Genomic DNA, 22,102 nt, shown 5'->3' with positions numbered 1-22,102 from the left:
CTCATGTCTCCTGCATTGGCAGGCAGGTTCTTTACCAGTAGCGCCACCTGGGAAGATACAGTAGATAATAGTTTTTATGCTATTTGATCAAATTTTATTTTTCTTTCTCGTGCTGATTTTTTCCCTGAGCTCTAGTTCCATATATCTCTACCTGTATACAGAACCTCTCTGACATAAATGTAGTGTCGTCATCTCAAACTAAACATATTCTAAATTGAGGTGAACATGATGGCTCCTCATATCCATTTAGTCCTCAAATCTTAGTTGGTCTTCCTTCAGACTCTCAGATTTCTCTTTTCTATTTCCCTCACTGTCACTGTCCATCTGGACTACTACTATAAACTCCTAAATCATTTCTTTTTATTGTTTTTCTTCTCACAGTTCCACAGTAAGTTCTACCCCAGAAGTAATTAGAATAAAGCAGTTTCATCCTGTCTCAACCCAAACCACCTTTGGTGAGTGATTCCACTGTTTAAATTCAGCCTGGCATCCTAAGTTCTCTGTAACCTTGCTTCCTACTTTCTCAACCTTAGCTTCTACCTCTTTTCAACATAGATAATGTACTGCCACTAAATTGATCTTCTTTTGCCTTCTGAACACATCTTATATGTTGTGTTCCCTACCTCAAGTTTCCTTCCCTGTGAAACTTCTCCCTTCGCTCATTTATGTTATAACTGGAAGTTTATACTCTTTGGCCAACATCTTTCTATTTCTCCCACCATTCACCAGCTCCAGTAATCATTTTGTTCACTGTTTCTATCAGTTTGGCTTTTTAAGATTCTGCTTGTAAGTGATATACAGTATTTATTCCTCTCTGACTTACTTCACTTAGTATTTAATGCCCTTAATGTCTGTCTGTATTGTCACAAATGGCAGAATTTCATTCTTTCCCATGGCTGAATAATATTCCATCATATATATATATGTGCGTGTGTGTATACATATCAGGTCTTCTTTATCCCTTTGTGTGTTGATGGGTACTTAGGTTGCTCCCATGATTTGGCTATTATAAACAGTGCTGTTAAAAACATGCGGATGCAGCTCTCTCTTTGAGACAGTGATTTCATTTCCTTTGGATATATACCCACAAGTGGGATTACTGGATCATATGATTCTAATTTTGAGGAACCTCCATATTGTTTTCTATAAGGGCTACACTAATTTATATTCCCTCTAATAATCACAGAGGTTTCCTTTTCTACATATCCTTGCCAACGTTCTCTCTTTTTGATGATAGATATTCTAACAGATGTGAGGTGATATCTCATTGTGGTTTTGATTTGCATTTTCCTGACGATTAGTGAAGAGAGATTAGTGAAGAGACGCGGTTTCTGTCTCTCTGTGGGTTGGGAAGTTCCCCCGGAGAAGAAAGTGGCAACGTACTCCAGTATTCTTGCCTAGAAAATCCCATGGACAGAGGAGCCTGGTGGTCTATAGTCCACAGGATCACCAACAGTCAGACACAACTGCAGCGACTGAGCATGCATGCAGTCTGCCCTATTATAAGGTTTTCTTCACCTTCATGAGGCAGAGGTCAGCTAACTGCAGCCAATAGGCCAAGTCTAGGCTCTCGGCCAAGGCTTCTCATGGACTCTTTTTTGTAAACAAAGTGTTATTGTAACACAGACATGCTCATTTATTGTCTGTGGCAACTTTGACACTGAAGTGACAGAAATGAGTAGTTGGTCTTCAAAGCCCAAAATATTTACAATCTGACCCTTTACTAAAAAAGTTTGTTGACCTCTGGTGTAGTTAAACCTGGATATAGGTGGACAGAAGGCAGACATTTGGAGTCATCCAGGGCTGAGTTCTTGACAGGTGAGATGATTATGGCAAAGGAGTTGAAGATCCTGGAGCTAGAGCATTCAACCTTGGAATCCAAGCTGAAGGAGGAAAAGTGAAGACAGGAGGAACTGATAGGGCTGCTGGGCTTTGTTTGCATGTCTTAGAGGTGGTTGGGGGAGCCGAAATGATATAAAATTCTGGTCATATGTAACTGAAATATGTGATTTCAAAAGAGGAGCAGTTTTAGGTGGGGAGAGTGTCCCGGGTGTGGTAGCTGAGATTATGTGAACTGAGAGGCAGAGTACTGACTAGATCGTTTTTGTAGGTGCTGAAGTTCTCCAGAATGGAGCCGAAAGGAAGATAGTGAACCAGAAGGTTATCTTGTCTTAATCTCTGGAATTTATTAGAGAAAAATAAATTGCTAACAATTTAAAAATTACTAACAGTGTGACAATAAGTAAATAGAAAATTTGCTGCTTTTGTGATTATACTTATCTTAAATGCCTTTTGATTATCAGATTGCCGATGTATTTAATTTTGAAGAAACAGTTTATAGTCATCATATGTCTCCGGTCGCCACCAAGCACTGTTTGGTAGCAGGTTTGTATTTGTGTTCTTTTGTTTTTTTAACATACTGAAAACTTTTTCCCTTTTAATATCTAGTTAGTTTTGATATAAACATTTTAACTCAGATGAAGATCACAATTCTTTAAAAAAAAACAAAAACTTAAATACATATTACTATTTATATTCATTCCATTTAACAGATACTGTACAAGTCAGGCACCATGCTAGATTTCAGAGTGGCTAGGATTTGAAAACTAAGAAAACTCATTTCTGGGATTTCCCTGGTGGCTCAGTGGTATAGAATCTGCCTGCCAGTGCAGGAGGCATGGGTTCAATCCCTAGTCCAGGAGGATTCCACAGGCCACAGAGCAACTAAGCACATGTGCCACAACTGTTGAGCCTGTGCTCTAGAGCCTGGGAACCACAGCTGCTGAGCTCTCACTGGAAGCCTGTGCACCTAGAGCCAGTGCTCTGCAACAAGAGAAGCCACTGCAAGAAAAGCTTGCACACTGCATCTCGAGAGTAGAGAAAAAGGCCGTGCAGCATAAAAGACCCAGCACAGCCGAAAAGTAAATATATAAATAAGTAAAAATAAAATTATGAAAGCCAGTATCATTTGTGGGGTGTTTTTAAGAAAGAAAGCACATTTCTGTTCCCTTGAGAATTACTTTTTTTCCCCCGGTAGCTCAGCTGATAAAGAATCCGCCTGCAATGCGGGAGGCCTGGGTTTGGAAGATTCCCTGGAGAAGGGAAAGGCTACCCACTCCAGTATTCTTTCCTGGAGAATTCCATGGACTGTATAATCTGTGGGGTCGCAAAGAGTTGGATATAACTGAGCGACTTTCACTTTAAAGAATTTTTTTAAACCACCGAAGTTCAAAGATTCTATGTAAACAAGATTTGGCAGCCTTTTCAGTCAACACAGGAAAACAAAGAAATTACTTCCTTCTCTCTGAGAATGTATGATTCAAATTAAACATCCATTTTTATGAAAGCACCTACAACAAAAATTTTCACGTGTGAAGATGAAAAAATATTTCTCTGGTATCAGGCATCGGGTCCCTGTGATATTATTTCTGTGGCACTACATGAGTCTCCTCACCTCCGGACATCAGTCAGCTGCTTCATCTGTAAAGAGTTTGGGCACTAACTCGTCTTTGAGGCTCACTCAGTCTGTGTCCAGAGTTTCTGTGAATCTGTTTTCATCTACTAGTGATTTAGAAGTATATTATTAACATGGAACAGCTAAGCTATTAAAATGATTTAAGTGATAAAATAACATAGAATTATACACACATTGTACCACATTTCCTGGTTTTGATACTGTGCTATAGTTACCCAACATAGAACCATTGGAAAAGCCTGGGTGAAGGGGACATAGGGCCTCTTTGCACTGTCTTTGCAGCTTCCTGTGAATCTATAATTATTTCAATGTTCAGTTCAGTCGCTCAGTCGTGTCCAACTCTTTGCGAAAATATTAAAAAATAATAATGGAGTAATAGAGAATAATAGAGTAATATTAGTACTGACATGATTACAGCTAAAATAATTTTCTAGATATAAACATAAAAAACTAAAGTATATTATTAACATACATTTTTATATTTCTGCAAGTAAAAATGTAATGATTCATAATGGTAGTTTCTTATTTCCTTTTGGTGATCATTTATAATTAAATTATCTTAAACCATTTTTTTGTTTTTACAGTTGGTACTAGAGGACCCAAAGTACAACTTTGTGACTTGAAGTCTGGATCCTGTTCCCATATTCTACAGGGTATTTTATTTGAAACGACAACTACTTTGAGTAAACCATTCAGTAAAATGAAACATTACTAACAATGCAGTCTTTGTAAAGGACATGACTGATGTATTTTGTGCTAGCTGTTAGAAGTCAACAGGGAAATAAAGACCCTTCTGTGCATTATTCTTATAAAACTAAACTATTTAGGAGACATTTATATGAACAATGGCTGCAGGGGAATCTTAAAGGATACAGAAAGTGAAACTCAAAACGTTGTGTTATTTCTACATTGAAAAAAATGAATTACTTATGAAACTTACATCAGTACAGCTGTCTCTATGAGCATTATTTAATATTGTTCTGGCTGAGTAGACGTTCTTAATGTTTAGGTACTTCTTTTCTCAATAAAAATATTTTAGAAAAAATGTTGAAATAAAATTTGGTAAAGGTTTACCAACTTAAATTATTTTTGCTACTTTTTTTTATCAGGATTAGATTGTCTAATTCTAAACAGTGAAAAAAATAGGATGTAATTCAGAAATTCCATTTGTATCTCTGAGAAACACATAGTAAATATATTAGGAAAACTTGATGAGATGGATAACATCTGTTTTATATTATGAACCTCTATGAAATACACTAAGTAGATGAAAATATATAATTTTAATAGTTAGGTAGAAATGACTTAAAATGCTGAATTCACTTGTCCTATGAACTTATCACTTGTGCTCTAGACAAAAATTTTTATATAAATATTTTTTATAATCATGAACTAAAATAATTTTTTCTGCTACAACTTTCTGAAAAAAGTTAGGAAACATTTTTAGCCTTCAGAATGTTTGTCTTGTATGGCCTGTTGCAGGGATTTTGTTGTAGAGATACATAAGTAAGCTTGAGCTATGTCATTTATTGATGGACTGACCTATTAGGCTAGCTGCTGCTACTGCTGCTGCTGAGTCACTTCAGTCGTGTCTGACTCTGTGTGACCCCATAGACGGAAGCCCACCAGGCCCCCCCATCCCTGGGATTCTCCAGGCAAGAACACTGGAGTGGGTTGCCATTTCCTTCTCCAATGTGTGAAAGTGAAAAGTGAAAGTGAAGTTGCTCAGTCGTGTCCAACTCTTAGCGACCCCACGGACTACAGCCTACCAGGCTCCTCCATCCATGGGATTTTCTAGGCAAGAGTACTGGAGTGGCTTGCCATTGCCTTCTCCGACTAGGCCAGCAGCTATATTTAAAAAGACAGACTTACTTGCTTTGGCTATTCTTTCCAAAGCAAACCCAAGCCTTTTATAATAAAATACCATATGTGAGGAATGTCCTGTAGACTTCACATTAGTATTTAAATATTGATTATTGTAAATGTGAAAAAATGATTATATCAGTTTACTTTTAAAATTTAGTCTGTGCTTTCTTTATAATCAGGCAAAGTTAGTTACACTATATCTTTTGATATTTCAAAAGATTTGAAAATGCAAGTCATTATATACAGTTATTTTGCAGGTCACAGACAAGAAATACTGGCAGTTTCCTGGTCACCACGTTATGAATATATCTTGGCAACTGCAAGGTAAAATGCAAACTATTTGGGTTTGAGATTAATAATTAAGGATAAGCATTTGAAAAGGTTGTTTTCTGTTAGGTACATATTTACCTGTTAAGTAAGTCCTGAAAAATAATTGAGTTAAAGATTTTAATTCATATTACCAAAAAAAATCTTTCTATTCATCATGATCCTAATCCTGACTATCCAACTTGAAGATGCTTTTAAAAACAGGTAAAAACTGAATCTGTGTAGCAAGGCAAATCTCCTAATACTACCTATGAAACACTGTGTGTGTCATTTTTGCATACAAAAGTGTAGCACTCTGTTAATTTAAAATTCAGTTCAGTTCAGTTGCTCAGTCGTGTCCGACTCTTTGCGACCCCATGAATCACAGGACGCCAGGCTTCCCTTTCCATCACCAACTCCTGGAGTTCACTCAAACTCACGTGCATCAAGTCGGTGATGCCATCCAGCCATCTCATCCTCTGTCATCCCCTTCTCCTCCTGCCCCCAATCCCTCCCAGCATCAGACTCTTCCAAGGAGTCAACTCTTCGCATGGTGGTGGCCAAAGTACTGGAGTTTCAGCATCAACATCAGCCCTTCCAATGAACACCCAGGAGTGATCTCCTTTAGAATGGACTGGTTGGAACTCCTTGCAGTCCAAGGGACTCTCAAGAGTCTTCTCCAGCACCACAGTTCAAAAGCATCAATTCTTCAGCGCTCAGCGTTCTTCACAGTCCAACTCTCACATCCATACACGACCACTGGAAAAACCATAGCCTTGACTAGACGGACCTTGGTTGGCAAAGTAATGTCTCTGCTTTTTAATATGCTATGTTGGTCATAACTTTCCTTCCAAGAAGTAAGCATCTTTTAATTTCATGGCTGCAATTACCATCTGCAGTGATTTTGGAGCCCCCCAAAATAAAGTCTGACACTGTTTCCACTGTTTCCCCATCTATTTCCCATGAAGTGATGAGACCAGATGCCATGATCTTAGTTTTCTGAATGTTGCTCTTTAAGCCAACATTTTCACTCTCCTCTTTCACTTTCATCAAGAGGTTCTTTAGTTCCTCTTCACTTTCTGCCATAAAGTTCGTGTCATCTGCATATCTGAGGTTATTGATATTTCTCCCAGCAATCTTGATTCCAGCCTGTGCTTCTTCCAGCCCAGCGTTTCTCATGATGTACTCTGCATATAAGTTAATTTAAAATTAGTAGCATTTTAATTCATTTTCTTTAACACAAAATTATTTTAAATCTGATTCATCATTTCCATCCACATTCATTGATTCAATTTATTGACAATTAATGATTCCTGTCATGTGCCAAGCATTGTACGAGGGACGCAGAGGTAACACGGGCAGAGTCCCTCCAAGAAGGTAATAGTCTAGTGAGGGAGTATAGTCAGAAAAATCAGTGATTGCAGGACATCCTGAAAAATGCTTTAATAGAGGTACGTCTCTGAGAGGTTCAGTATGGGAAGGAAGAACAAGAGCACTTAACTGTTGAGGATCATGGGGTTTGGGAGTTTTGTTTGCTGGAAGGAAGAGTCTTGTATATTTGAATGCTGAGGGAAGAGTATTGGTGGAGAGAAGTTAGTGAAGATAAGAAATGGAGAGAATAATTGGTATATCAGGACCTTGAATAGACAGGCAAAGATAATATCAAGGGTCCTGTTAGAAGGGGGACACTTGATCTGGCACATGAAGGGCACCATGACGACATGGAAGGACGAAATAGTAAGTGTCAATACAATTAAATTTGTGACTTTGGCAGAGTTCAAGAAATGCAAACCAGCTTCTTGTATTTTAGAACTTGATGTCATCTATTGAAAATACATGGATGCAGTTTTCAGAGAAGGTAGTAAAGGTTTGAAGTAGCAGTTTTAATAAATGGAAGAGGGAGCTGATTAGGGGCATATAGGATTGCTGGTCAGTATTGTGTGCTTTGTTGAAGGTGTAGCTCACAGCTGTGCTATGACACAGAAATTAAAACAGTGAATGACACAAACTTAACAATTGTCTAAAAATTGTTGAAATCATGGGTATAAGGAACAAAATAAAATCACTAGAAGGCTCATAGGAGGGATCAATGACCTAATGAGATAGACACATGAGTGTCAAACAGAAAATTTTGAGACTTGAAGGGATAGGAAGTAGTAATCAAATTTTGATATCAGTTCAGTTCAGTTCAGTCGCTTAGTCGTGTCCGACTCTTTGCGACCCCATGAACCACAGCACGCCAGGCCTCCCTGTCCATCACCAACTCCCGGAGTTCACTCAAACTCATGTCCATCGAGTCGGTGATGCCATCCAACCATCTCATTCTCTGTCGTCGCCGTCTCCTCCTGCCCCCAATCCCTCCCAGCATCAGACTCTTTTCCAGTGAGTCAACTCGTCGCATGAGGTGGCCAAAGTATTGGAGTTTCAGCTTTAGCATCAGTCCCTCCAATGAACACCCAGGATTGATCTCCTTTAGAATGGACTGGTTGGATCTCCTTGCAGTACAAGGGACTCTCAAGAGTCTTCTCCAGCACCACAGTTCAAAAGCATCAATTCTTCGGTGATCAGCTTTCTTCAAAGTCCAACTCTCACATCCATACATGACCATGGGAAAAACCATAGCCTTGACTAGACGGACCTTGGTTGGCAAAGTAATGTCTCTGCTTTTTAATATGCTATCTAGGCTGGTCATAACTTTCCTTCCAAGGAGCAAGCGTCTTTTAATTTCATGGCTGCAGTCAGCATCCGAAGTGATTTTGGAGCCCAAAAAAATAAAGTCTGACACTGTTTCCACTGTTTTTCCATCTATTTCCCATGAAGTGATGGGACCAGATGCCATGGTCTTTGTTTTCTGAATGTTGAGCTTCAAGCCAACCTTTTTATTCTTCTCTTTCACTTTCATCAAAAGGCCTTTGAGTTCCTCTTCACTTTCTGCCATAAGGGTGGTGTCATCTGCATATCTGAGGTGATTGATATTTCTCCCAGCAATCTTGATTCCAGCTTGTGCATCTTCCAGCCCAGCGTTCCTCATGATGTATTCTGCATATAAGTTAAATAAGCAGGGTGACAATATACAACCTTGACGTACTCCTTTTCCTATTTGGAACTAGTCCGTTGTTCCATGTCCAGTTTTAACTGTTGCTTCCTGACCTGCATACAGGTTTCTCAAGAGGCAGGTCAGGTGGTCTGGGATTCCCATCTCTTTCAGACTATTCCACAGTTTATTGTGATCCACACAGTCAAAGGCTTTGGCATAGTCAATGAAGCAGAAATAGATGTTTTTCTGGAACTCTCTTGCTTTCTCCATGATCCAGCGGATGTTGGCAATTTGATCTCTGGTGCCTCTGCCTTTTCTAAAAGCTGCTTGAACATCTGGAAGTTCACGATTCACATATTGCTGAAGCCTGGCTTGGAGAATTTTGAGCATGACTTTACTAGCGTGTAAGATGAGTGCAGTTGTGCGGTAGTTTGAGCATTCTTTGGCATTCCCTTTTAGACATTTTAATAAAACTTTTTGCAGAAGAATTATTAGAAAAGCTACTTTTTTAGGTTTATAAAGAAATGTATCTGTATTTTTGTAAAGTTGCCAGCCCTCCTCTGTCAGAGTTTAGTCCCCAGAGAAATTTGTGTTAATAGTTTGCAGATTGTGAAATTGAAATTTGTAATTTCTGAAGTAGAATAAAGTCTAGTATGTAGCCACAAAGTGAAAGTAAAAGTATTAGTCTCTCAGTGTCTGACTTTGCGATCCCATGGACTGTAGCCATAGAATCCTCTATCTATCTATGGAATTGAATTCTCCAGGGAAGAATACTGGAGTGGGGTACCATTCCCTTCTCCAGGGGATCTTCCTGACCCAGGGATCAAACCCTGATCTGCATTGCAGGCAGTTTATTTACCGTCTGAGCCATCAAGGAAGCCCCAGTGTAGCCACAAGAGGTTGCTGAAGAGGTGTGAAGGTGAGGAGCTAGGCGTTGGTTGTGTTCCATGCTAGAGTGGATTTACATTGTTCTTTGCTAATTTGGTTTTCCTCAAATCAAGAGAGAAGCTTAGAGGCTTTCAATTCTCAGAGTACCCCAGGAATTCAAATCAGTTCCAGAATGGACCTGGTAGTCAGTATTAGGAGTCAGATAGGTCCAGATCTAATGTTTCAGAAGAGACTTCCGTCTTCAGACTCATACCATTGCAGACCTAATCCCCTATTGTAAAGAAAGAAAACCAAATTGAGAATGGGAAAGAAAAATAGCTTTTTGCCAGCTATTCCAGTTGGCTGGGTTTGCTTATGATCTGTGAAAAGAATCAAAGTTATAGAAAGAGATAAACCCAGTATATATACATTTTAAAAGATTTTTAAATGAGAAATAGCCTTATAAAATGCAGTGTAATGCTCTTCTTGATTAAAATGGCCTAGATAAACCCAATGGGTTAAAATATTATTAAGGGCTTTGTGAGGATATGATAGCATACTTGAACTGATTTATGTTTTCCTTAGGAGTAGTTTAGAAGCTGAAATTGATTTATGATCACGATTTTACCTTTTTATTTTCACTTGAAGTAAAATGCAAATAAGTCTCTAATTCTAGGAGACATTAAATGTATTTCCTTTGTTTTGGCAAAGATTGATTTGAGTACAGGAAATCAAAAATATATTGTCCTTATTTTTCACCTTATTTTCAGTTTTTTTTTCATATAAAAAGAAAAACCATTCCTACCAAATGAATTCTTAAGCAGAGTGAAATTAGTTCGCTGCATGATTCTGTAAACATTTGAATAACAAACAGTAGAAAGGATATGGGGATTTAGCAGCAAACTTACCAAGGAAAAAAGCTCTTAGCCTGTCTTGTCTTTGGAGAGGAGGATGCTCATGTCATTAAAAACAACAGAAAGAGCAACAGAATCCCTTGTGATTTAAAAGAGTTTACTATTTTTTCTGCTTTTTCACTTCTTTGTGCTTCTATTGACTATTGGATATTTGCTGGAAAGGCAAAAGTATAGCCACCCAAATATACAAATGCATTTGTGCTAATATACTGAGATTCTGTATGCCAATAATACAGGAAAGGTGGGTGAGGAGTAGAGTCCTTATCCTAGCTATATGTCAATGTAACATTTATTTCCTCTCAGTGCTGACAGTAGAGCAAAATTATGGGATGTGAGGAGAGCATCAGGATGCTTGATAACTCTTGATCAGCATAATGGGAAAAAGTCGCAAGCAGCTGAATCAGGTAATGAAAAATGCATTAATATGCGAATGTGATGTTGACATATTTTTATATTGAAAAATTTGAATTGAAACCAGATAATAAATAGATGTTGACAAACTATAGATTTTATATTTTTTTAAAAATGCATTCACAATGAATCAATTTCTAAATTTATATCAACTAATTATGGTTGTCTTTCTTCAAAATACAAGTATGTCATTCCTTCTGTTCCTAAATTTTTTAATGTATTGGTAGAAACTCTTTTTTTGCTCACATGAGGCCAACTAATAATGCAAATTCAGTACCGTTTAGGAAGTTATAATAAAGGAATGGTAACATTTTGTGGCAAGTTTGTCACAATAAAATTTGTGGTTGTATGAAATTTGAGTCCGCTGCAATCTAGGAGACAAAGTAATTCAATGGCATTTTTACAACAGAGTGTAATTTCTATGTAGATTAAAATTCTGATTTAGAATTAAATTTGGTCCAGAAATACATTCAGATGAACTATTTAAAGCCTATGTTTGTTTTAATAATCTTTTAAATTAAGTTAATCAGACTATTGAGGATTATGCATTCTTAAAACTGTTCATTTTGAAAGTAGTATCATTTTTGATTGAGACTGGAACAGTTATCTTTAAGAAGGAAATACTGATATTATTGATTTTTAATAGTCCATGAAGTGATTTTTAGGTTGAAAATAGAATATTAATATATAAGAAGTTTAAAAGGTATTTAATTTAAAATTTTACTGTTAGTTTCTGTATTTAATTAGGTTTAATAGCACAGCTTACTTCCTGAAGAAAAATTTTATTCGGCAACATTTTTTTCCCTTTGGTTTTCCTGTTTTCCTCTATTATTATGGTTCTAATTGTATAGCTTATCATATTCAAATAATTTTTTTTAATTGAAATGTAGTTTATTTCAATTTTGTGTTAGTTTCAGGTGTACAGCAAAGTGATTCACTTAAACATTTGTATGTATTTAAATAATTTTAAATATAATCAACTTTGCATTTTAAGTAGTTCAGATAGTTGTCCTTTACTGTGTTTAAAGGACATTATGTCCTTAATGTGTTTAATATATTTAATAACTATGTCATCAAGCATGACCTGTGTTGAATTTATAGGAAGAGATAATCTGAATTGTGTTTTTCGTTGCAGCAAACACTGCTCATAATGGAAAGGTTAACGGCTTATGTTTTACAAGTGATGGTCTTCACCTACTCACTGTTGGCACAGATAATCGAATGAGGCTCTGGAATAGTTCCAATGGAGAAAATACACTAGTAAGACATTTTTAAGTACTTTGAACCTTTTGGATGTAAAGAAATGGATCTGTGACATACACTTGGTGTTTTTCTGTAGATTTAACTTTGTTTCTTGCCTCTGAGTCATAGCTTTCATTTTATATTATGTTTCCATTAGTGAACTAGTAATTCTCAACTCCAGACAATCCATTCCACCTTACCCCCACTACACTCTCCTCACTTAGTGGAGAATCACTGCTCTTCTGAGCCACTGTGCATAATGGGAATGTGCCAGGTCTCTTAAGTATGTTGAAGAAGAATAAAAGATTGAGAACAACTGATATAAATTAAAGCTATATAGTTAAATAGTCGAATTTTATACTGTATCTGACTTGTAAGCAAAATCCAAAATGAATGTTATAATAGCAAAATGTGTGGCACTTTTAATACTGGGGTAGATGTGTTCTAAAAGTGCTGGATTCTTTTTTTTATTTGAAATGTAGTTTATTTCAATTTTGTGTTAGTTTCAGGTGTATAGCAAAGTGATTCACTTAAACATATGTATATATCTGTATATATCTATTTTTTCAATTCTTTTCCTTTATAGGTTATTATAAGATATTATATACAGTACCCTGTGCTGTATAGTAAATCCTTGTTGTTTATATATTCTATATATGGTGGTGTGTATCTATTAATCTATTAACAACAACAGCAACATCTATCAATCCCCTACATCTAATAAATCTGCCCCGCCCCACCCCACCTCACCCTCTCTTTGGTAACCATGACTGTTTTCTGTGGGTCTGTTTCCGTTTTGTAAATAAGTTTATTTGTATAATTTTGTAGAATCCACATGTAAATGATAGCATATAATATTTATCTTTGACTCACTTCACTTAGTATGGTAATCCCTAGGTTCTTCCTTGTTGCTGCAAATGGCATTTTTTTTATGGCTGAGTAATATTCTAGTGAAGAAAGCTGATCGCCAAAGAATTGATGCTTTTGAACTGTGGTGTTGGAGAAGACTCTTGAGAGTCCCTTGTACTGCAAGGAGATCTAACTGGTCCATTCTAAAGGAGATCAATCCTGGGTGTTCATTGGAAGGACTGATGCTAAAGCTGAAACTGCAATACTTTGGCCACCTCATGCGACAAGTTGACTCACTGGAAAAAACTCTGATGCTGGGAAAGGTTGGGGGTGGAGAAGGGGACGACAGAGAATGAGATGGCTGGATGGCATCACCGACTCTGTGGACATGAGTTTGAGTGAACTCCGGGAGTTGGTGATGGACAGGGAGGCCTGGCGTGCTGTGATTCATGGGGTCGCGCAGAGTCGGACACGACTGAGCGACTGAACTGAACTGAACTGAATATTCTAGTGTGTGGTTGTGTGTATATCTCACATGTTCTTTATCCATTCATCTGTCGGTGGACATTTAGTGTGCTTCTGTGTCTTACTATAAATAGTTGCACTATGAATATTGGGGTGTGTGTATATTTTTGAATTAGCATTTTCTTCTTTTCCAGATATATGTCTAGGAGTGGAGTTACTGGATCATATGATAACTCTATTTTCAGTTTGTTAAGGAACAGCCGTACTGTTTTCCATTGTGGCTGCACCAATGTACATTCTCACCAACAGTGTGGTTCCCTTTTCTCCACAGCTTTCCCATGAAAGTGCTAGATTCTTATGTGGTAATTAATTTTTAGTACTTTATGTTATGGTCCTTACCAGATGTACCTCTTGTTTTAGTAACTTTCAGAATAGGCTTCCAAAAGTTTTTAATTTGGTGATAATACTAAAAGCTAATATGTATCAAGCACTTATATCCTAGTTACTATGCTAATAAAAATTATCTTTTACTGTATAGGCCAGACTATATATGGTCTTATTTAATGACCACATCAACACTCTGAAGGTTCTTATTATCATAATGTTATTATAATATCTATTTTACACATGAATAAAATAAGACATAAAATTAGGTAACTTGTCTGAGTTTACCTAGCTAGAAAACAACAGTGTGACTCTAGATTCCACTGTTACCATAATGCTGATTATACCCAGATCCCTTAAAGCATTTATTAACTACCTTAAAGTTCATATTAATGTTAAATCATATTCCTTCCTTTCATCCTTTCTAGCTAATCCTCTCTTAGATATTCTATGTATTACTTTTATTATTAAAAACTACCTTTAAAGTCAGAATTGTTTGTGCTAGATTACTTTAGAGTTTGCTAATCCCTCTTATTCTTTATAAAGTGTTTCTCCATCATGTCCCAGGCTGAAAATACAGGCATTGCAAGGTCTCATTTAGACTAACCTGTTCATTATTTGTACATTTCCCTAATTAGGTCATTCCTTCCTTTTCTCGTTGTATTAATTTGTTTAATAAGTATTTACTGAGTACTTCCTATATGCCAGGCAATACTATACAGTAGACAAACATAGAAAAGTTCCATCCTTGTGGAGCTTGCCTTCCAGGGAGAGAAAGGAAGACATCCATCATTCAAGCAATGGATAAATGGATGGATGGATGGATTGGTAAAATATATATTATGTGCGATAAGTGCTTTGAAGGGGCTTCCCTGGTGGCTTGGATGGTAAAGAGTCCACCTACAATGCAGGAGACCTGGGTTCAATCCCTGGGTTAGGAAGATCCCCTGGAGGATGTCATGGCAACCCACTCCAGTATTCTTGCCTGGAGAATCCCCATGGACAGAGGAGTCCAGCAGGCTACAGTCCATGGGGTTGCAAAGAGTCTGACATGACTGAGCAACTAAGCACAGCACAGCACAGCACAGCAAGTTCTGTGAAGAAAAGCAAAGCAAGAAAAGGAACATAGAAAATATGGAAAGTTGGAGTTGATGTTTTATATAGGGCAGTCAACTTAGGTCTCACTCAGAAGGTGACATTTGACCTGAAGGAAATGAAGGAGTGAGTCATCCAACTTCTGGGAGGGAAAGCATTCCAGGAAGAACGAAGAAAGTACAAAGACCTTGAGGCAGAAGCATGCTTGGGATACCCAAGGAGCATGTATGTGGCTCTTATGTTAGACTAGAGTAAGCAGAGGAGAGAGTAATAGGAGATGAGGCCCAGAAGGAACAGTATACCAGATCTTGTAGGCTTGTAGCCCTTTATAAGGGCTTTGGCTTTTTTTGTGGGTGAAATGGAAAGCTGCTCAAGGCTTTGGAGTGGAGAAGTGACAGTGTCACTTTGGAAAAGTAAGTTGACATGTGCATCAAAGGTGAACGTTATAAATGGTAGTGAGTATATATATAAATTGTTAATGTGGTTTTATTCCATTTTTCTCTCCTTCTTGAAGGTGATACTCATACTCTGGATTTTTGCTAGAAGTCCATATTTTGAATAGTGTGTTTATGATGGATGTATGTTGGTTGCTCAGTCATGTCCAACTCTTTGTTACCCCATGGATTGTAGCCCACCAGGCTCCTCTGTTCATGAAATTCTCTAGGCAAGAATACTGGATTGGGTAGCCATTCCCATCTCCAGAGGATCTTTCCAAACCAGAGATTAAACCCTGGTCTCTTGCATTGCAGGTGGATTCTTTACTGTCTGAGCCACCAGGGAAGCCATTATAATGAATAATACATTTTAAAAAGGACTTGATCAGAGAAAAAGTCATTCATGTAAAATTACTACAGTAGCCCAGAAACTCACCTACAAAGACACTTAAAAGAATTGAGACACTGATCCCAGAAAAGTAATTCTCAGGGAAAACACTGTCTTTAAACATTTAACGGGCTGTCAGACAGAATAGTAAATAAATTCCATTTCTGCCATTTAGTAACTTGGGGATATTAGGCCATTTATTTAAGGTGAGTTTATGAAGGACTATGGTCAGTTTCCGGAGAAGACAATGGCAAGCCACTCCAGTACTATTGCCTAGAAAATCCCATGGATGGAGGAGCCTGGTAGGCTGCAGTCCGTGGGGTCGCTAAGGGTCGGACACGACTGAGCGACTTCACTTTCCCTTTTCACTTTCCACTTTCACACATTGGAGAAGGAAATGGCAACCCACTCCAGTGTTCTTGCCTGGAGAATCCCAGGGACGGGGGAGCCTGGTGGGCTTCCGTCTATGGGGTCACACAGAGTCGGACACGACTGAAGTGACTTAGCAGCAGCAGCAGCAGCATGGTCAGTTTCAATGTCTCCATCTTGTAAATCAGGATTATTATGTACCTAAACAGTCATTGTAAGGGCAGAACAGAAGTAGGTAAAGAGTTGGACCATAACCTGCTGAGTAATAGGCATATCATAAATGATAACCATCTTCATTGTAGGGTGCTGCCTGCTGAGTAGTACCCTTGCTATTTTGAGAAAAATGTATAAGTACCTGCTTCTAATGTATATATAATTATTTGAAAACTATATACACCTAGTGTTGTGAATCTATATATTTTATTAAAGCTTACTTTCTTATTCTTTTAGTTAAAAATGAAACAAATTCTCACATTTTCCTCTCACACCCTAGTGGATCATCTTACAGACTCTTTGAGGTGCCACCTGCACTCTGGAGACCATTGCATTGGAGCACAGAACACGTACCCACAGGCAAAATTCACAGAGAGATAGCTTTTGGCACAACAACAAAATTTTAAAATAACTATTCTGGTATTTACCGTTTTAGTTACTGATGTTGTCATTCACCCAGTTACCAATGTCTAGAAACTGGGAGTCTGTCCTTTATTCTTCCCTTTCTATATCCCACCTTCCTAATTAAGTCAAATTACAGGTCCTGTTGATTATTTCTTCTTAATTTTTTTCATAGTTGTCTTCCTTTCCAGCCTTACTCTGGACCCTCAGGATTGCTCTCTTTAATTACTTTCACATCCTTCTAACTTTTCCCAAACTCATCTCTGAGTGAAAGTCTTTCAGTGTTTTGTCAGTACACTTTCAGGTTATTAAAATTGAGTGTTTTTGCTTACTGTCCTCAAGGCCTTCATAAGCTGGCTCTTCTAACTCACCAGCTTTATATCTTTATACCTTGCCACTTCCCCATTTTTTCCCTGCCCTTAGCCCTATTGACTTATTTAGAGGTCTTAAATATATATGCCAGGCTTTCTCATCTTTCCATTCTGCCGCATAGACTGCTGCCTTTGCTTTAGAATACTCTCTTCTGTGCTAGCTGCTTCTCAGCTTTCAAAATGCATCTCAGGCACCACCTCTCTTTAACTCCTCTAGTTTAGCTTACAAGATTCCACAGTACCTAGTGCTCACTTTTACAGTAGATTGTGATCATCATTTAGTGGAATGAAAGAAAAATAATTTACAACAGTGTAGTACCATACTGTTTGATTACTGTAACCTAGACTCGTTTCTGATTCTGTCGTTTACTAGCCAAGAGACCTTGCTTGAAATACTTAACCTTTCTAAGTGTTTTCTTTTTGTTTAATAATGCTGCCTGTCTCATAGTATTGTTTTGCATATTACATGAAATAATACATGTAAAATATTTAGTACACATTGTCTGATACTTACAGCAAATGTTAACATTCAGTAAATGTTGAAAAGTGAAAGTGTTGTTTGCTCAGTCATGTCCAACTCTTTATGAGTAGGAGCCTGCCAGGCTCCTCTGTCCATAAATTCTCCAGGCAGGATTACTGGAATGGTTTGCTATTTTCTTCTCCAGGGGTTCTTTCTCACCTGTCACTAATTATGCTGATAGTTGTTTGACAGTGAAATGAGCTGCCTTATGACACAGTCTCTGCATCACTGTAGGTATTTACTCAGTGACAAGATATATATATTTCTGGGGCAATAAAAGGAATTCATAAGATAGAGAATTGTTATTTGCCATCATCCTATCCTATCTATGAAATTTTCCTCCCCATCAAAATCTTATCAAAGCCAATACATACCTACTTGAAGACATCATAACCAAAAGTAGCCTGCTATTCATTTCAGTTCAATTCAGTCACTCAGTCGTGTCTGACTCTTTGCGACCCCATGAGCTGCAGCACGTCAGGCCTCCCTGTCCATCACCAACTCCTGGAACCTACCCAAACTCATGTCCATTGAGTCGGTGATGCCATCCAACCATTTCATCCTCTGTCGTCCCCTTCTCCTCCTGCCCTCAATCTTTCCCAGCATCAGGGTCTTTTCAAATGAGTCAGCTCTTCGCATCAGGTGGCCAAAGTATTGGAGTTTCAGCTTCAACATCAGTCCTTCCAGTAAACACCCAGGACTGATTTCCTTTAGGATGGACTGGTCAGATCTCCTTGCAGTCCAAGGGACTCTCAAGAGCCTTCTCCAATACCAAAGTTCAAAAGCATCAATTCTTCAGCACTCAGCTTTCTTTATAGTCTGACTCTCACATCCATACATAACTACTGGAAAAACCATAGCCTTGACTAGATGGACCTTTGTTGGCAAAGTAATGTCTCTTCTTTTTAATATGCTGTCTAGGTTGGTCATAACTTTCCTTCCAAGTGGTAAGCGTCTTTTAATTTCATGGCTGCAGTCACCATCTGCAGTGATTTTGGAGCCTGAAAAAATAAAGTCAGCCACTGTTTCCTCTGTTTCCCCATCTATTTGCCATGAAGTGATGTGACCGGATGCCATGATCTTAGTTTTCTGAATGTTGAGCTTTAAGCCAACTTTTCACTCTTTTTCACTTTCATCAAGAGGCTTTTTAGTTCTTCTTCACTTACTTTCATAATAATATATAGTATGATATTTGTCACGCACTGCTTTTTATGGTAAATACTTATAGTCATAAAATGGGGAGCTTAGATAATTACCTGGCACAGTGTGTGACACTAAGCACTTAGTAAATGGTAGATCTCTCCTTCCCCTAATCTGTTATTAGAGCTTCATTCCATAGACGTTGAAAAGGTATTGATAGTTTAGAGCCCAAAGATGATTTGGTCACAACAGTGAGTTACCAAGATTAATAGGACAGTAAGTTGCAAGATGGATTGCAGGGGAAGCACCTAAAAACACAGACAGAAGTTAGTGAGCTAGTTCAATATTTATACCTCATTGAACACTTTCCAGTTCACATTTGGGATGGAATGTGGTATAATGGAAAGAACATAAGTTTTGTAGGTAGGTGTTCTGATGTATGAATACCATTACAGTCTAGCAGTTCATAATTTTTCTAGGAGAAACAGAAAATTGCTAGTTGAGGTTTTTCTTTTTCTGCTAGTTGTATTTTTTCTCCATCCTCCCACCCTGATGTTATTCTACACATTGTTGTACATGAAGGATCAAAATACACAAGTAGGGGAATGTTATACTTTTAAATATATAAGAATTAATCAATCTAGGGACTCACTGAATACTTTCATATCCTAGGTTTTCTCTTAGGCATTATTTCTTTTTATTTTTCACAATCTCTGGTAAACAATGTTATTTCCCTCTAATATATTAGAAGAATGAAACTCAGAAGTTAAGTCATTCGTTACTCATAAGAGGCAAAAAAAAAGGTAGGAGGGTGGAGTTGGTTTCAGAAACCCAAATCTACTGGTTGTAAGTTTAACATTTTAACATTTAACTGTCCCACTCCTTCAGTGGGAATGCTGAATACATGTGCTTATTTCTGTCACATGTAAATCTCAATGGTGCGTAAGCTGAGTGTAGTATCCATAATTACCATTGCATATTCCTCTGAGCCTCACACATACACATGCGCACAAACACACGCACACGCACGCACACACACACATACACCACTCCCACCCAACCTTTAGAAAAAGAGAAAAGGGCAAATCACTCACTGTTTAAACTCCAGTATTAGCCATAGTGAAGGGAGATTTTGGTGATCTCACTCATAATTCTCAATGATTAGATACTGGTTTTATACTTACATTAAGCAGCTTATCTAAATTATCAGCAGAAAGTAAACCTGTCAATTTCTTTAGCCCAAAACTTCTCAAACTTTGATGAACTTACAGATCATCTGGGGATCTTGTTAAAATGAAGATTGCAGTTCAGTAGGTTGGGATAAGGTCTGGAATTCTGTTTCTAATTGTGCAGGTGATGCTAATGTTGTTGAGCTTGCAACTTTGGTGTACAGGTGCAGAATTATTATTTTGTTGCAGATATATAATTTTTTATATAAAGCTGCAATTAGAGTATATGTACTATTTGTGTTCTTTTATTTCTATTTTCTACACAATTTCAAACATAATTTTTAACTGCTATATAAGCTAGAATTAATATAATACTCTTAGGAATTTACATCTGTTCTCAATTACTTTGCCATTCTAGATAAGGCCACATTGAATTCCTCTGGGCATATACCTTTTTGCTGTTTAATTATTAGCCTAAGATGAATTCCCAGTAGTAGTTACTAGGTCAAGGAGTAAGAATATCTTTGTTGTTTAATGGGTACAGAATTTCAGTTTTGCAAGATAGAAAATGGATGGTAGTGCTGGTTGCCCAGCAGTGTAAATATACTTTACGTCACTGATGTGTGTCAGTCGTGTAGGACTTTTTGTGACACCAGGGACAGTAGCCCGCCAGGCTCCTCTGTCCATGAGGTTATCCTGGCAAGAATACTGGAGTGGGTTGTCCTTTCCTCCTCCAGGGGATCTCTCTGACCCAGGAATCAAACTCACATCTCTTGCGTTTCCTACATTGGCATATGGATTCTCTACCACTAAGCCACCTGGAAAGCCCTAACGTCACTGAATTGCATACTTAAATATGGTTAAGATGGCAAATTTTATGTTATATGTATTTTTTTCTTTATACTATATATTTAAATTTAGTTACATGTATATTTATATATAAATTTTATGTTATGTGTATTTTATATATGTATAAAAAGAAAGTTATTCTCTCTCCAAAAATGTATTTATATATACATAAGTGTCAATATTAAGGTGTACTTTATATTTTATTGCATAATAAACCATTTGGCCTTTTAGAAGGGATGACCAAATTACAGTGCCATCTACATATTTACCTCACTTGTACTAATGTTGAGTGTCTTAATGGTTTATTAAAATTTTTGCTAAACTGTCTAAAATGATTTTTCACGGTTACCTTAATTTGCATTTTTATTTATATCAAGGTTGAAATGTGAACATTTGTTTTTGTGGGTCATTTTACTATTTATACTTCCCTTGCATCCAATATGTACATGTATGTCATTGGTCCTTATTTCTATTAGGACACTGATCATTTTCTTTAGATTTACTGGAGCTGTTTCTACAGTATAATATTTTAAGTAAATAATTGTCTTTATTGTCTTTTTAATTCATATTTAAGTAACTTTGTTCTTTTACACCCTGCAGGTCAACTATGGAAAAGTATATAATGATAGTAGAAAGGGATTGAAATTCACTGTCTCCTCTGGCTGCAGTTCAGAGTTTGTTTTTGTACCATATGGTAGCACCATTGCTGTTTATACAATTTACTCTGGAGAACAGATAACTATGCTTAAGGGACACTATAAAAGTGTTGACTGCTGTGTATTTCAGTCTAATTTCCAGGTAAGAGTGATACTTAGGGGAATTTAAAATGTTCGGGTAGCTCGCTTGCCAAAACCTATGGGTTTTGTTTTTTTAACATCTTAACCTTTCTCTTTAGTCTCACCAATGAAACAGAGTGTTTTCTCCATAGAACTTTTGCATAGATTATCTCATATGCTCCTTTAAGTGATTCTTCAGTGTAGCGAGAGGTTGTTGGGATTTTCCCTTCATTGTAGATGAGGAAAATGAAGCTTATAAAAATTAATTACCGAAAGAATGAAAATTATGGGTTATTGCTGCTGCTGCTGCTAAGTCACTTCGGTCATGTCCGACTCTGTGTGACCCCATAGACGGCAGCCCACCAGGCTCCTCTGTCCCTGGGATTCTCCAGGCAAGAATACTGGAGTGCCGTTTCCTTCTCCAATGCGTGAAAGTGAAGTTGCTCAGTCGTGTCCAACTCTTCGCAACCCCATGGACTGTAGCCTGCCAGGCTCCTCCGTCCATGGGTTATTGCTTGGAGGGACTTTATCACCTATTCAGTCACTCATTAATAGGTTTT

General features: G+C 37.5%; 1 protein-coding gene across 4 annotated transcripts in view; it reads left to right on the top strand.

Annotated features, from left to right (window-relative positions):
- Nucleotides 1–22,102, top strand: part of ERCC8 (ERCC excision repair 8, CSA ubiquitin ligase complex subunit) — a 56,791-nt gene that overhangs the window by 21,726 nt on the left and 12,963 nt on the right. For 3 of the 4 annotated variants that reach the window (XM_055422016.2, XM_055422017.2, XM_088827715.1), the window contains 6 exons: nt 2,304–2,385; nt 4,060–4,128; nt 5,599–5,665; nt 10,769–10,869; nt 12,012–12,136; nt 21,367–21,564. In XM_055422016.2, the coding sequence (XP_055277991.2) occupies nt 2,304–2,385; nt 4,060–4,128; nt 5,599–5,665; nt 10,769–10,869; nt 12,012–12,136; nt 21,367–21,564 (642 nt within the window). Of the gene's footprint in view, nt 1–381; nt 456–2,303; nt 2,386–4,059; nt 4,129–5,598; nt 5,666–10,768; nt 10,870–12,011; nt 12,137–21,366; nt 21,565–22,102 lie in introns of all 4 variants that reach the window. The other variant, XM_088827716.1, reaches the window with a different exon arrangement.

Source organism: Moschus berezovskii, chromosome 18 (assembly GCF_049115385.1).
Source record: "Moschus berezovskii isolate FMDL1 chromosome 18, NW_MosBer_1.0, whole genome shotgun sequence".
In the NCBI taxonomy this organism is placed as follows: Eukaryota; Metazoa; Chordata; class Mammalia; order Artiodactyla; family Moschidae; genus Moschus; species Moschus berezovskii.
This window is presented reverse-complemented; position numbering and strand designations above follow the sequence as displayed.